Source organism: Alosa sapidissima, chromosome 4 (assembly GCF_018492685.1).
Source record: "Alosa sapidissima isolate fAloSap1 chromosome 4, fAloSap1.pri, whole genome shotgun sequence".
Classification (NCBI taxonomy): Eukaryota; Metazoa; Chordata; class Actinopteri; order Clupeiformes; family Clupeidae; genus Alosa; species Alosa sapidissima.
In genome coordinates, this window is record NC_055960.1 from 13,676,367 (window position 1) to 13,688,588 (window position 12,222).

The window sequence follows — 12,222 nt, forward strand, 5'->3', positions numbered from 1 at the left end:
GTGAAACAGACGCAGGAATGAGTGTATCTCGGTGTGTATGTGTAAGAATGAGTGTATGTTTAGCCGCCATCCCCACCCACCCACCCACCACCCCTGCGTCCTAACCCCCCCACCCCCACCCCGACAAAGTGTAACATCTGCCTAGGAGCAGCCGCAGCGGTCGACCACCATGCCCGGGATCTTGCCGTGGATGATCTGCTGTTTGTCGTTGAAGTAGAGCATGTTGATGGGCGACATCTTGGTGGGGGTGCAGCAGGGTCCGGCCGAGCCCCGCGGGTTGGCGTGCTGGACCAGGTGGGTGTGCGGGTACTTCTGCATGAACATGTACTCGCACTGGCCTGAGCAGTAGTTGGCCTTGTAGCGCTTGGGCGCGATGATCCAGTCCCAGCCGAAGGCCTCGAAGTCGACGGTCAGCGGGTAGCGGCAGCAACGCGACTCGGTGGAGTGCTCGTCACAGTCCAGGCCCAGGTTCCGCCGCGAGCGCTTGGTCGTCTCCAGAACCTTCACCTCCAGAAACGGCTGCTGAAGACAGGGGGATGGGGAGGAGGGGGTGGGTGGAGGGAAAGGAAGGGAAGGAAGGAGTGGAGAACAAGAGTAAGGTGAAGAGAGGTGCCATGCTCAGAAACAGCTTTCCTTCAAACGTCTATAGTCTGGATACAATGTGTGCTTTCAGCTGTCCCAAGATCCCTACTAGCAGGTTCAGTGCTAGTCATCCAGTAAATAGAACTTAACTCCCATGTGATAATCAATTGACTAGTAGGGAAAAGCCTTTTGATCCTCTGCTTGTTCAACATGAACTTGACAAAATGATAGCTGAATTGCATATAAAGCAATTGAGTTCTTATTGGTGGCCAATAATACATAGCTCTGCAAAAAAGAAAGATATAGGTCTGGATACAACCACAGATAACAGATTTCACAACCTGCATTCTATGCTACAACGTACGTTTGTGATGAAACCATGTAACACTGCAATGCCTTTTGTCCAATACATTCCATGAGTTGGCAGGACATAGAATATGTTCTGTGCACAAATGCAAAAGCCGATTAAACTTTTATAGGTATCTACATCAGTTTGAATGTCTAAGGAAGTTCAAGCAGCCTTTGCTTACTTGGAGAGAGAGAGAGAGAGAGAGAAAGAGAGAGAGAGAAAAGAGAGATGATGTCAATTCAGTCAAGTGCTGGACTGGGCCTGGATTCAGATTTTCATTGTTTTCTGTTTTTAAAGTCATACCACTATTACAATTCTGTTAAACTATGCAACAACATTTTGACAAAATAAACATTATGATGGAATGGAATGATGATTGTGTCATGCACGGCATGTATTTGATTATAAATGTTTGCCTCACTTATCCATTAGGTGAACAGAAATACTTTTGTTTATGAAATGAGCTTATTTTGTCCACAAAGTGAGAAGTCCATTCAGTCTTTTGTCTACAAACTGAACAGCACAACCTTCACTCTGTTTTGTTTGAATGTGCTCTCTTCAATATTTTGTGGACTCAAAAGGCATCACATAGTAAATTGATGCACGTTATAGCACAGAATGCATTCTGTGTATAAAATAATGTCTATTTGGTGCCCACTACAGATGGAGTTTAAGGGGCTTGTGCTTGTGTTCCTTAGTGCTCATTCTGTGCCCCCCCCACCTCCCCCCCGCCACTAACTCCATCAACCCACTGAACCCATAGTCATTCTAACCTTGACCTTTAAGTACCTTACGTTTCGGTCCTGAGTGTACGTACGTCCTTTTGTTGTGGTTATTTTTTTCTGGACACACAAAAGCATTGATCTCTCCTTGTGGCGCAGCAGCTGGATCTACATGCTAGCGTGCTAAAGCTCTCCTGCCGGGGAAACTAACTGAAAGGCCAGAGAGGTCAAATCCTGTCAGTTGGGCTTCGCTCTCTTTGTTGGGTGGAAAAAAGAAGGGAAAACCCAGAGGACCAGGGGGGGAGTGAGATTCTTTCTTTGCTGTTTTTAGTTTGTTTTTGTACTCCGTCTAAAGAGCCTCTGATCCCCCCCCCCCCCTCCTCTTATCCACCCACCCCACCCACCCCTGCCTCTCGTCTTTGAAAAACAGTGAGAGAGCTGCACAGTGTTCTAGAAAGGACAGGGGTTGTTTCTGGGTTTGGCATGAAGACCCGGGCTGCCGGAGGGTTTTTTGTCTTTGCAGGAATGACTGCACCATTTCAGCGGTGGTAAAATTTTAACCTGAAGCATGCCTAAACCTGCCGCGGAGGAGAACAGAGGTAAATAGGTCATCTCTGGCCATCGATTTCACATCATCAGAGATCGATGGTCTGTCCAAACAGCCACATCCTTTGAATCTGAAGCAAGAGCCAACACATTGGCTCAGAGTTATAAAGATGCTTCACAAATACATTTACAAAAGGCTATCAAGTGTGTAGTAAGTAATGTTGGGTAATGCTGAGAATGATTTTAACTCTACTTCTTCTTAGATTCTTTGATTTTTGATGATTTTAACTCTACTTCTTCTTAGATTCTTTGATTTTAGATGATTTTAACTCTACTTCTTCTTAGGCTTCTACTCTTAGATCTTTATGAAACTGAAGAGGTGAAAAGGTCTAACATCTAACATTCTCCCACTGTGTCCTGTCCTGACTTGGCCCATTTTTTTGTCATGCTTTCACAACAGCAGGTCTAAGGGTCCTTACCAGTCCCTCCTCGCCAGGCCGGAGTGATGTGACGGCCAGGTCATTACCGCTCTCGTCAAAGGCGTTGATGTCGATGCCCCAGTTGGTGTGCGGCTGCTTGAACCAGTTCTGCAGCACATGCTTGAAGTCGATACTCTGCCAGTGGCCGGAGCGTGAGTTGAGCTCGATCTTGAGCGAGCGGATGCGGATGTGGCGGCTGCCCTGCTCAGTGATGGGCTTCAGGCGCAGGATCTGTAGGTAGACGGTGGATGTCTGCTGCAGGGGCCGCAGGTACACCCACAGCTGGGCCTTTAGCACTTTGGTGAACATCAGCTTGGGGCTGAACTTGAAGAAGCAGCAGCTGGGCTTGCCGTCCACCTGCACCAGGGGTTCGGCTGCAGGCAGGAGAGAGAGAGAGAGAGAGAGAGAGAGAGAGAGAGAGAGAAGATATAGGGGAGAGTGATGTGAATTGATTGTCAGATTTCATATCAATACAAAGGGCCTGGACAACTGGTTTTCCTCATTATATTACTAGTACTATTATTATACTATTATCTATGCAACAACACTGTGTGTGATGATTTCATCTCTGTGTGTGGTCAACAGAAAGTGGACTGCATGTTATATCTGCAGAATTGATGGAAATCAAACCAGACAAAACTAGATTTGAGCAAAATGTTGGCAGGGATTTAAGCCAGACTGGCAAATACGACCCTGGCCTCATTAGTTTGTGAGCAAATCAATTCAGCAAAGTACTGATGAGAGCAGAGAGGAGTACACAAAAATACAGTATGAAATAGTATAAAAGAGTACAGTAAGTAGGAATAATCTTCCATATTATATTTCAAAAATGTCTTGGTCAGACATTTCTTGTTGATACATCCATGTTGCTAATGATGTCATGCCGCATGTAATCTAGATCATGCTTAAACAAAACAAACACAGCATTCACTGTCATTGTTCAATATAAAGCAGAACCTGCCATTCTTTACATAAACCATGTGAAGCTGTCAATCATTGTTAAATCGGAGGTTGCTTTGGCAACCTGCAAAGGCTTCCTGGGTCAAAAGGTCATTTTGGCACCTAGGCCTAGTTAAGAAATGGGGTTAAGGGTCAAAAGCGTCAGGCTTTGACATCCCTGGGGGTGCTCTAGGGAGGAGGGGGGGTCAATCCTAATAGCCAAATTGAGTTGGAAGGTCAAGGTCAGTCCTATGGCGATGTTAATATGTTTTTCTTCAAGACTGTCCTTTCACCAAAAAAACACACCCAAACAAGGGGGCCTATTCGATGTTTGGACAGTGCTCCAAAAACTAGTACAGTTCAAATTTGTTTTCGTTTTTAATTAATTCTCCAGCAGCCAATCACAAATTGTTTACAGGCTGGCTTCAAATGACTGGGAGAAAACAGAGCATGCATTTTTTTTTCTTTTTTGGAGAGGGAGGAGGACTCTGTATTGTATCCTAGTGCTGTAATCGAATTAACGGCCATGCATAAGGGGGCATGAATTCAATGAGGTAAAGATAGAATATCCACTCTTCAACTTCATTGGGAAGTTGAACAGAGGCCAAATCTGTAAGGGGCTGACGTCCTTCAGCCTTGCTTCAATCATTAGTGTGTGTAAATTACACACTGTCTCACGCTGCAAAGACAATATGGCAATGTTCCTCTCGGTGGGTTGCTGAGGTCATAGTAATTAATGTGAGTGTTGTTGTTGTTGTTATTGTTTATCTGCCCGGGCCCAGTGAGGAGGAGTTGGCCCATATCTCCGGATTCGCTTGCGATCATGTGCAAGATTTGTTTTTATTTTGGGTCTGCTGGTTGCCGGTGCTCTACACTGCTGCCCGCGTCAGTTTTGAGGATCTTAGTTACCTTGTACTGACATTCTATGAGGACAGATGAGCAGATGTGCAGATTTTATATTTTTAAAGAAGCTTAACCATTATGGTTGACTGAAAGTTATTTATAGTTATGAGCATGTTTCAAATTACAACAGCCTGCACAAATTCAGACATAATGCACAGGCGTACAACAATAACAAAAAAAGACTTTTACTCAAATGAAATGTCACACTCAGTAAAAACTACATGCCATATGGTTCTATACCTTGTTAAATTTTCCACTCTGAACATATAATAGAACCTTTTCAGGCTCAGTCTAAGTTTTACAGCAATATAAGTCCACTGGACATATTACCCCAAAATGAAATCCAACACACTTCTGTCCGTCGAGTACAGTAATTTCACTGAAATATGACTTCATATCCTTGACAGATTTCTGTATAACAAGCTCTCTGCTCCATGGGCATTAGCCTAGAGCTCCCTCTCCTGTTGCAATGACACTGCCTCAGTGGCTACACATTTGTTCCGTCCTGAAGCTCAGCATTCTTGTCCCTCTTCGGAGCTAATCTAATCCTGTTGTTGGGTCTGTTAGAAGTTCACACATTACCAACAGATTTGTTTACAGTCAGGGAAAAGTTGTGGGTTCAGTGAAAAGGTAGATAAATAGACTAGAAATGTTTAGATTTTGTTCAGTTAAAACCCTCTTTGATACCCCCAAGTTCAACGGAGCACACAAGAGAAGAGACTTTCTATCCAGATGGGGTCTCTAAGAATAAAATCTATGGATTATCCAGTAATCAAATGAGCTATTAGCTAAATTCAAGGCAGCAGTAGGTGGATACAGCCCTGACATCACAATCATAACAATGGATTCCGGATGTTTCTTAGTCTCTAATTGTTTCAAACAACATCCTTTCCCCTGCTCAAAATTCATATTTCTCAAATGGTCTTTCTTATTGAATTGAACAATAACCTTGTATGTCAAGAGCTGTGACTGACAACTTTATGCAGGCGACACTTGGTGTTAATTTCAAGAGTGTTTCAAGAGTGACTCGAGTGAGCAGTGTGCCAGGAGGCTCTACGAGCGAGTATATGAGTGTGTTTGTATTCACCAGTGTCAAACCTCACGCTAGAACCCTCCCTTAAGGCCAATTTATAGCTTGGTCATACTAGGTCAGCAGGTTTTTCGGTTGCAAATGAAAACCAGGCCTGAGAAAGAGCATTAAAAAGCAACCTCTTGTCCCACGAGAGGAAAGCATATAGTGTGTAATCCATAAAGATTTCATTCACAGGCTAAAAACCCCATCATATACGGGGTTTCCAACAAGCTTTGACTTAAACCTTTTGAGTGTTTTTTTATGGCTCAACTTAGGAGAGCATTTAAAAAGTTGTTAACCAAACTCCTATGACATTAGCTGCAACAGTTTAACTATTCATAGCACAGTGGAAAAGGGATTATATTATTCAACATTTTTCTTTCTTTGTAATATAACAGTGTAGTGGCTTCAATTAGCCTTAGTTATGGAATAGAGACATATTATTGATGTGAGCAAATGAGCACCTTTTAAAATCTTATGACCTAAATATACCAACTACACACTGGTGTTTAAAACTGGGAGGGAGGGGGGTTGTAAGCCCACATAACGTTCGGAGAGCAGGCCAGTCCGCAGTTGCACATCAGAAGGGGGGTGCTGGGCTGTCACCTGCTCACACTTTTGGCAGGACAAGGGGAATACAGATGAGTTTAATGGGATAAGGGGGGTGTTTGAGAAGCCCTTCCTAACCCCTTGGCCTGCGGGTGTGTGTTTGTGTGTCCTTAATGGAAATGGACAGACAGCTTGTGTCAGTGTGAGCTCCTCCAGTGTGTCAGTGTAAAGCAGCGTGTGTTGCATGTGCACATTTTGTGCGGGTGAATGAATATGTGTCTGCATGAAGCATGGTTTGTGTGCGTGTGTGTGCATGAGAGAGAGAATGAAAGAGAGAGAGAGAGAGAGAGAGAGAGAGAGAGAGAGTGTGTGTGTGTGTGTGTCTGAGGTGTGAGTGAGTGCACTCTGGCCTCTGTCATATACGCTTAATCCTTCCCTCTGACAGCATCACTGAATCAATGCGGTTGCGTTTGGTGGGACAGGCGTAACAGTGCTGGTCAGTGGCAGGAATCTGACAAATAGACCATGGTCAAACGCCACCCCCCCCCCCCCCACCCCCACCCCCACTCTCTCCCCACAACACACACACACACACACACACACACACACAGCACCTCCCACTGATCCCCCACACACCCCCTCCGGACATGCTTTCAGAGTGGTCAAGAAACAGCATCCATTACCGCTTTTTTCCTCAGCTGTCCATAAAGTTGATTTGAATGAATACAGAGTGCATAATGAGACCCTGTGTTGCTGCATGTTGTCCGTAAAAAGCAGACCGTAAAAGTTGTCATGACGAGGAGACACAGCAAGCTGTCACTGGTCATGTGTTGGTGTTGGTGTATGCTTTTGTCTACATTGAATTTTTTTTGTGAGCAAAACACCACAGACAGCCAATTATTTAGGCCTTATTTAGGCAAAGGCAGGGAAATAGCAATTAGGAGAGAGAGTCAGGGGGAAATAAAAGATAAAGAAAGACAACAAAAGAAAACAAAAGAAAACGAACAACACCCCATGAAATAAAAAAAAAAACGGTCATCTATTGTTAATGTCCGAAAACAAAAATGCCATGATGGCCACAACGAAAAAAGAAAAGAGAAAAAAGGGGGAATACCATTTGCATATATATCTATATTTTCTTTTCTTAATGGGAAATGCAAATGTGGCATTTTGAGGAAGGAGTGTGTTGGAGAGAGCCATGGCTGGATGAATGCGACTCTGGGGTATCCCTGAGCACCTCGGCAAATTAATCATTGTGACACGTTCACGACCCCTCTAATAAGACAGGGGGCCGCATGGCGCCCCTCCCTCACTCCTCCGGCCGGGCCCAGGCCTCCTCTTTCCCTCTTTGTTTCCCCCCGGGTCCCAGGGGCCTGAGGGGTGTGTGTGTGTGGGGGGGGGGGGGGCTGTGGTCGGAGCGGGAGAGGGGCCGCGAGTGTGAAGTTAGAGCCCTCATTCAGGACCCTCCCCAGGGAGACTGCCAGGCACAAGACTCCTATTAGGGGTTCAGTGAGGAAGCTCCCCCAGGAGCAACAAAAGACTAGCCCTCCACAGACCCACCCCCCCTTTTCTTTCACCACACACACACACACACACACACACACACAAATGTACCCCTCGCTCCCAACCCAGTGAACCCGTCCTGGACTGATAGATAAACCAATACATGCATAAGCAATATGCGCACTCTCACACCAATCGCACATTGGCTATCGCACCACAGCTTTAACATTATGCCTACATGGACACGTACGTGCATACACATGCACATTAGCTTGCTTACATCAAGCTCCGTAACAGAAACTGGACATGAATATTAGGGGTGTAACGGTACACAGAAGTCACGGTTTGGTTCATACCTCGGTTCGGTACAATGGAGGGGAAAGCAAAACATAAATGCAGAAAGCAATTTTTTTATTGTGCATGTCTCAGGCTGTACCACCTAGTGTCATACAGTCTCTTCCCTGAGCTATCTGCAACAGCCTGAAGTGTGTAAGATGTAGGCTAAACAACACAATAAGTACCCAGACTTCATCTGTAACTTGTAAACAAAATAAGACAATCAGCTATAAAACTGAAAATAGGCCTACAGCATGTCTTATTTCTGAAAGTGCAAATTACATAGAATAATGATTTTTAAAAATCCACTTAAGCAAGTCCTTCAACATCCGTGTTTAGATGTATATGGAAGGGTCTACAATTTGCTGTAAATATTTTTCAGTGTGTACAGTAATAATCTACTAACTGTGAAAATATCACACTATTTTGTCTTCTTTAATTGCTCCTTTCATTCATAAACAGTCTACAACTAGAAGTCACGTGACTTTGCCCTTCGACGTTAACTCGCATGGTTTGTTTATTAGCCTGGTTAGCGTTGACACTTTCTTTGTCTATGCACTTAACACCAGCTCCTCATGTGGGAAATTACAAGTTACCCTAACATAAAGGTAATTACCACGCGATTTACATAGCTTTCTGTCATTACGAAATCATTTAATTTAAGCCATAGGTTTTGACCCTATTTGTATGTGTATCCAAAGGCTGGTGAAGCGCAGGGGAAGTTTTTTTTTCTGTCGTTTCAGTGATTGGTAGCCTACATCATCTGGGTGATGGCTTCGAATATGTGTAGCATGTTCGATATATTTCCACTCTCTCGCCTGTACTACTGAAGTTCTCAAACTTGCGATCTTAAAGAGACCAGCGGATCCTCTAGCTCTTGTGGGTCGCCACCACTCGCTTAGTGCTGCTATCTCTGACTGACTGACTCGACCGACGACCTGACAAAAAAAATAACATAAGCGCCAATCAGAGCTTCAGAGCTAAGGCGAGGCTACAGATTAGCGTTAGGTGTCGCTAAAGAACTCTCGTACTTAACAGTAATTACATTAATTAATCCGCACGCGAGTTTTATGTATTTTTATACCGTGTATTCTCCGTGAAAATTCATGCACCGAACCGTGAGGCCCGTACCGTTTCGGTTCAATACGAATACATGAACCATTACACCCCTAATGAATATAGACAGCCACTGACAGAAACACATGCTCCATCAAAAGCGTCATGCTCTCTCTCTCTCCCTCGCTCTCTCTGTATCTCTTTCTCTCTCACACACGCACACGCACATACACACACACACACACACACACACACACACACACACACACATATGCAAACATGCACTGTGCACACACACACACACACACACACACAAGACACACATGTTTGCACAGAGACACTAAGGGCCTCAAGCTGACGCGCGGTCCGAGGAGGACAGGTGGCTTATAATAATACAAAAGCCTCCGCCGAGAGATGGGGAGATGGGGAGAGACGTGGTCCGTGAAGCCCACGGCGGAGCCCAGCCGATGGAAACAATCACAGTTCACAGGAAAGAGGGCCACCTGCCAGCAGGGGACTGGACTGTGTGTTTGGAGGGCAAATTCAGGATCTCACTCTCCTAAAAAAAAAAAGCAATGGAAAAACTCCACTCACGGCAGAGGAATGCTAACACTAGTTTAGTGCAGATTCTGTGTGGCCCTTATTTTGTTTTCCATTCAGAGATATAAATCTTTGATGTGCTTCAATAAAAAGAAAACAGCTTAAATGGAGACACCCCCCTCCTTTTCCCTTTTGCCCTCTTTAAAGAATGAACGGTATGCATACATATTCATATAGATAACCTGATGCTTAACATCAATACTTATGCACAGACCTTTGCATCTCTCTACTCTGAAATATATTCAAAGTTTTCAATAGGGCAAAATGACACAGACATATGCATGATAGCACAGCACATGGCCCAACACTGGCCTCATGGACCATTGCATTAATCCTGCACATACATAATTCATGAAATGTATTAATTTATATTCATGTTTGCTGTCATTAAGTGTTTCAGCATTGTGAGAGATGGAAAATGAGATGACTGACAATAAGTGAGGTCCCATCCCCTGACCCATGACTCCTTCAATCTTTCTCTCTCTCTTTCTCTCCCTTTCTCTCTCTCTCCCTCCCTCTCCCTCATCTCCTTATTTTATTTATCCCTTTTTCTCACATCATCATTTCTGCTGTCCTTCATTCAGCCATCCTGTGCATTTTTAGATTACTTCATTGACTATATACAGCTCAGAAAATATACATTTTTACCATGGACAATATGTTTGGTAAAAACTGTAAAAAATTGAGGTATATCCAAGAGGAAACATCTGTATCGCTGAACTCACTCCCAACAGGAGGCAAAAACAAACAAACATTCTATGACGTTCATGCAGATCATTTCCGCATTTTCAATCAGTCTCATTCAATTTCATTCAGGCATATGTCTCAGCAGCACTCCGTCCGTACATTACCAGCTGCTGAACTTGGCCATTGTCCCACAGTGCATTCGAACACACGAATCCATAATGAACTTCCCATCCAGCACTGCTTCTCTCCGCTGCACGCTGAATGCTAAATGGAGGGCTGGAGTGCTGCTTGGCCAAGGGTGGGGGGTGATGGGGTGCATAGCTTGCATGCTCCCTCTGTCTCCTTCTCTCAATATGAAGCCATTCTCCGAATACTTAAGGTCCTTATTAAATTTTCATCCTAATATTCATCAACGCTACCCCCCCCCCCTGCCTAAACCCTGTTATTAGCCATCAGCCTTCTAGCATATCCAAACTCTTAATGGTCGCCCTGAAAACGCTCAGAGCACCATTTCCTTTGATTAAGCCCTATAATTTATGATTGATGAGTGCTCTCTCTCTCTCTCTCTCCCTCCCTCTCTCTCCCTCCCTCTCTTGCCTGAGTCCCCCCTCAGTCAGCAAAGCTGGGCTCTTTCTCTGACTAGGCAGCAATAACACTCTTGGTGATTCGTTTTTATTGTCTCACCACTCCCCCCCACTCTGCCCAGAAGATCTTATACCCCCCCCCCCCTCCCTCCCCAACCCTACCCCACCTCGTTACAACGTACAGCTTAATTAGTGCCGGGCGTGGAGTAATTATTTCCTTTATTAGTGAGAGGTAACATCTGTTTCTGGTCTTTAACATGAAGCCTATAAAGTCACTCAATGATAAAACCCCTCCATGATCCCGGTCTCTTTAGGAGGGCCCTGGGCAGCTTGTTGCTCCATGAGGACTCACTGAGGCAGTGAAGTGCTCTGTGAATAAGAGTGACCTGTTCCTCCTCCTCCTTCTCCTCCCCCTACTCTCTATCATCACCATTACACCTATTTTTACTTTTTCCACAAACATTCTTCATCTCCTGCTAGATATTCTGTTACGTGTTCACACGTGTTCTTTTCTAAACTGTCTTTGATGCCTCTTTCATAGCTTTTCCGGAAAAAATACTTGACACCTGTATTGTACTTCTGCTTCACTAAGCTATTTGATGCATCTACCATGCTATTAAACTCACACACTCTGTGCTTTTGTGCTCAATTTCATTTTTACTCTATCATTCACAACTATTACAACAAGAAACCAAACGTTTTATCCTCCTGACTCTAATTCTCTCTCAAACTGGTATGTGTTTCTAAAATTGCATTCTGCCAAAACACATCTACTGGTTCTGCTATCTGATCAAATGCACCTCCTGTTTATCAGATCCACTCTTGTGTTTTCATGTCTTACAATTTTTCTATTTTATGTACTTTCAAAGTATTTTAAGCTATTGCCCTTTAATGCCTTTATTTACAATGAATTACTATTCTTTGCTTTTGTTTATGTAAAGCACATTGGATTACCTCTGTGTATGAAATGCGCTGTATAAATAAACTTGTCTAGCCTTGATTTTCCTAGTTGAAACAGCATTCCACATATATATCCTATCACCAAATCTGCCCTGCTATTTCCTAAATGTAAAAATACAGTGGGAAATGTGGCATTGCATTTATAAACAGACCAAAAACAAAACACTATGTTCTATGTCCATGTTAATAATCCAAATATAACATGTGTGTGTGTGTGTGAGTGTGTGTGCGCGTACGTGTGTGTGTGGGTCTGTGCATGTGTGAGTGTGCACGTTTGTGTGCTTAACAGGGAAAGTAGATAAGCATGGTTTATGATAATTGTAGTAAATGTGTAAATAAGGGCACGCTTCCCACT

At 44.0% G+C, this 12,222-nt stretch overlaps 1 protein-coding gene across 2 annotated transcripts in view; it reads right to left on the reverse strand.

Annotated features, from left to right (window-relative positions):
• Nucleotides 1–126: 126 nt before the first annotated feature.
• Nucleotides 127–12,222, reverse strand: part of gdf11 (growth differentiation factor 11) — a 19,685-nt gene continuing 7,589 nt past the window's right edge. The window contains exons 2-3 of one of the 2 annotated variants that reach the window (XM_042088764.1): nucleotides 2,679–3,052; nucleotides 127–522 (exon numbers count right to left, since the gene is read on the reverse strand). In XM_042088764.1, the coding sequence (XP_041944698.1) occupies nucleotides 142–522; nucleotides 2,679–3,052 (755 nt within the window). In that variant the 3' untranslated portion in view covers nucleotides 127–141. The remainder of the gene's footprint in view (nucleotides 523–2,678; nucleotides 3,053–12,222) is intronic. The other variant, XM_042088765.1, reaches the window with a different exon arrangement.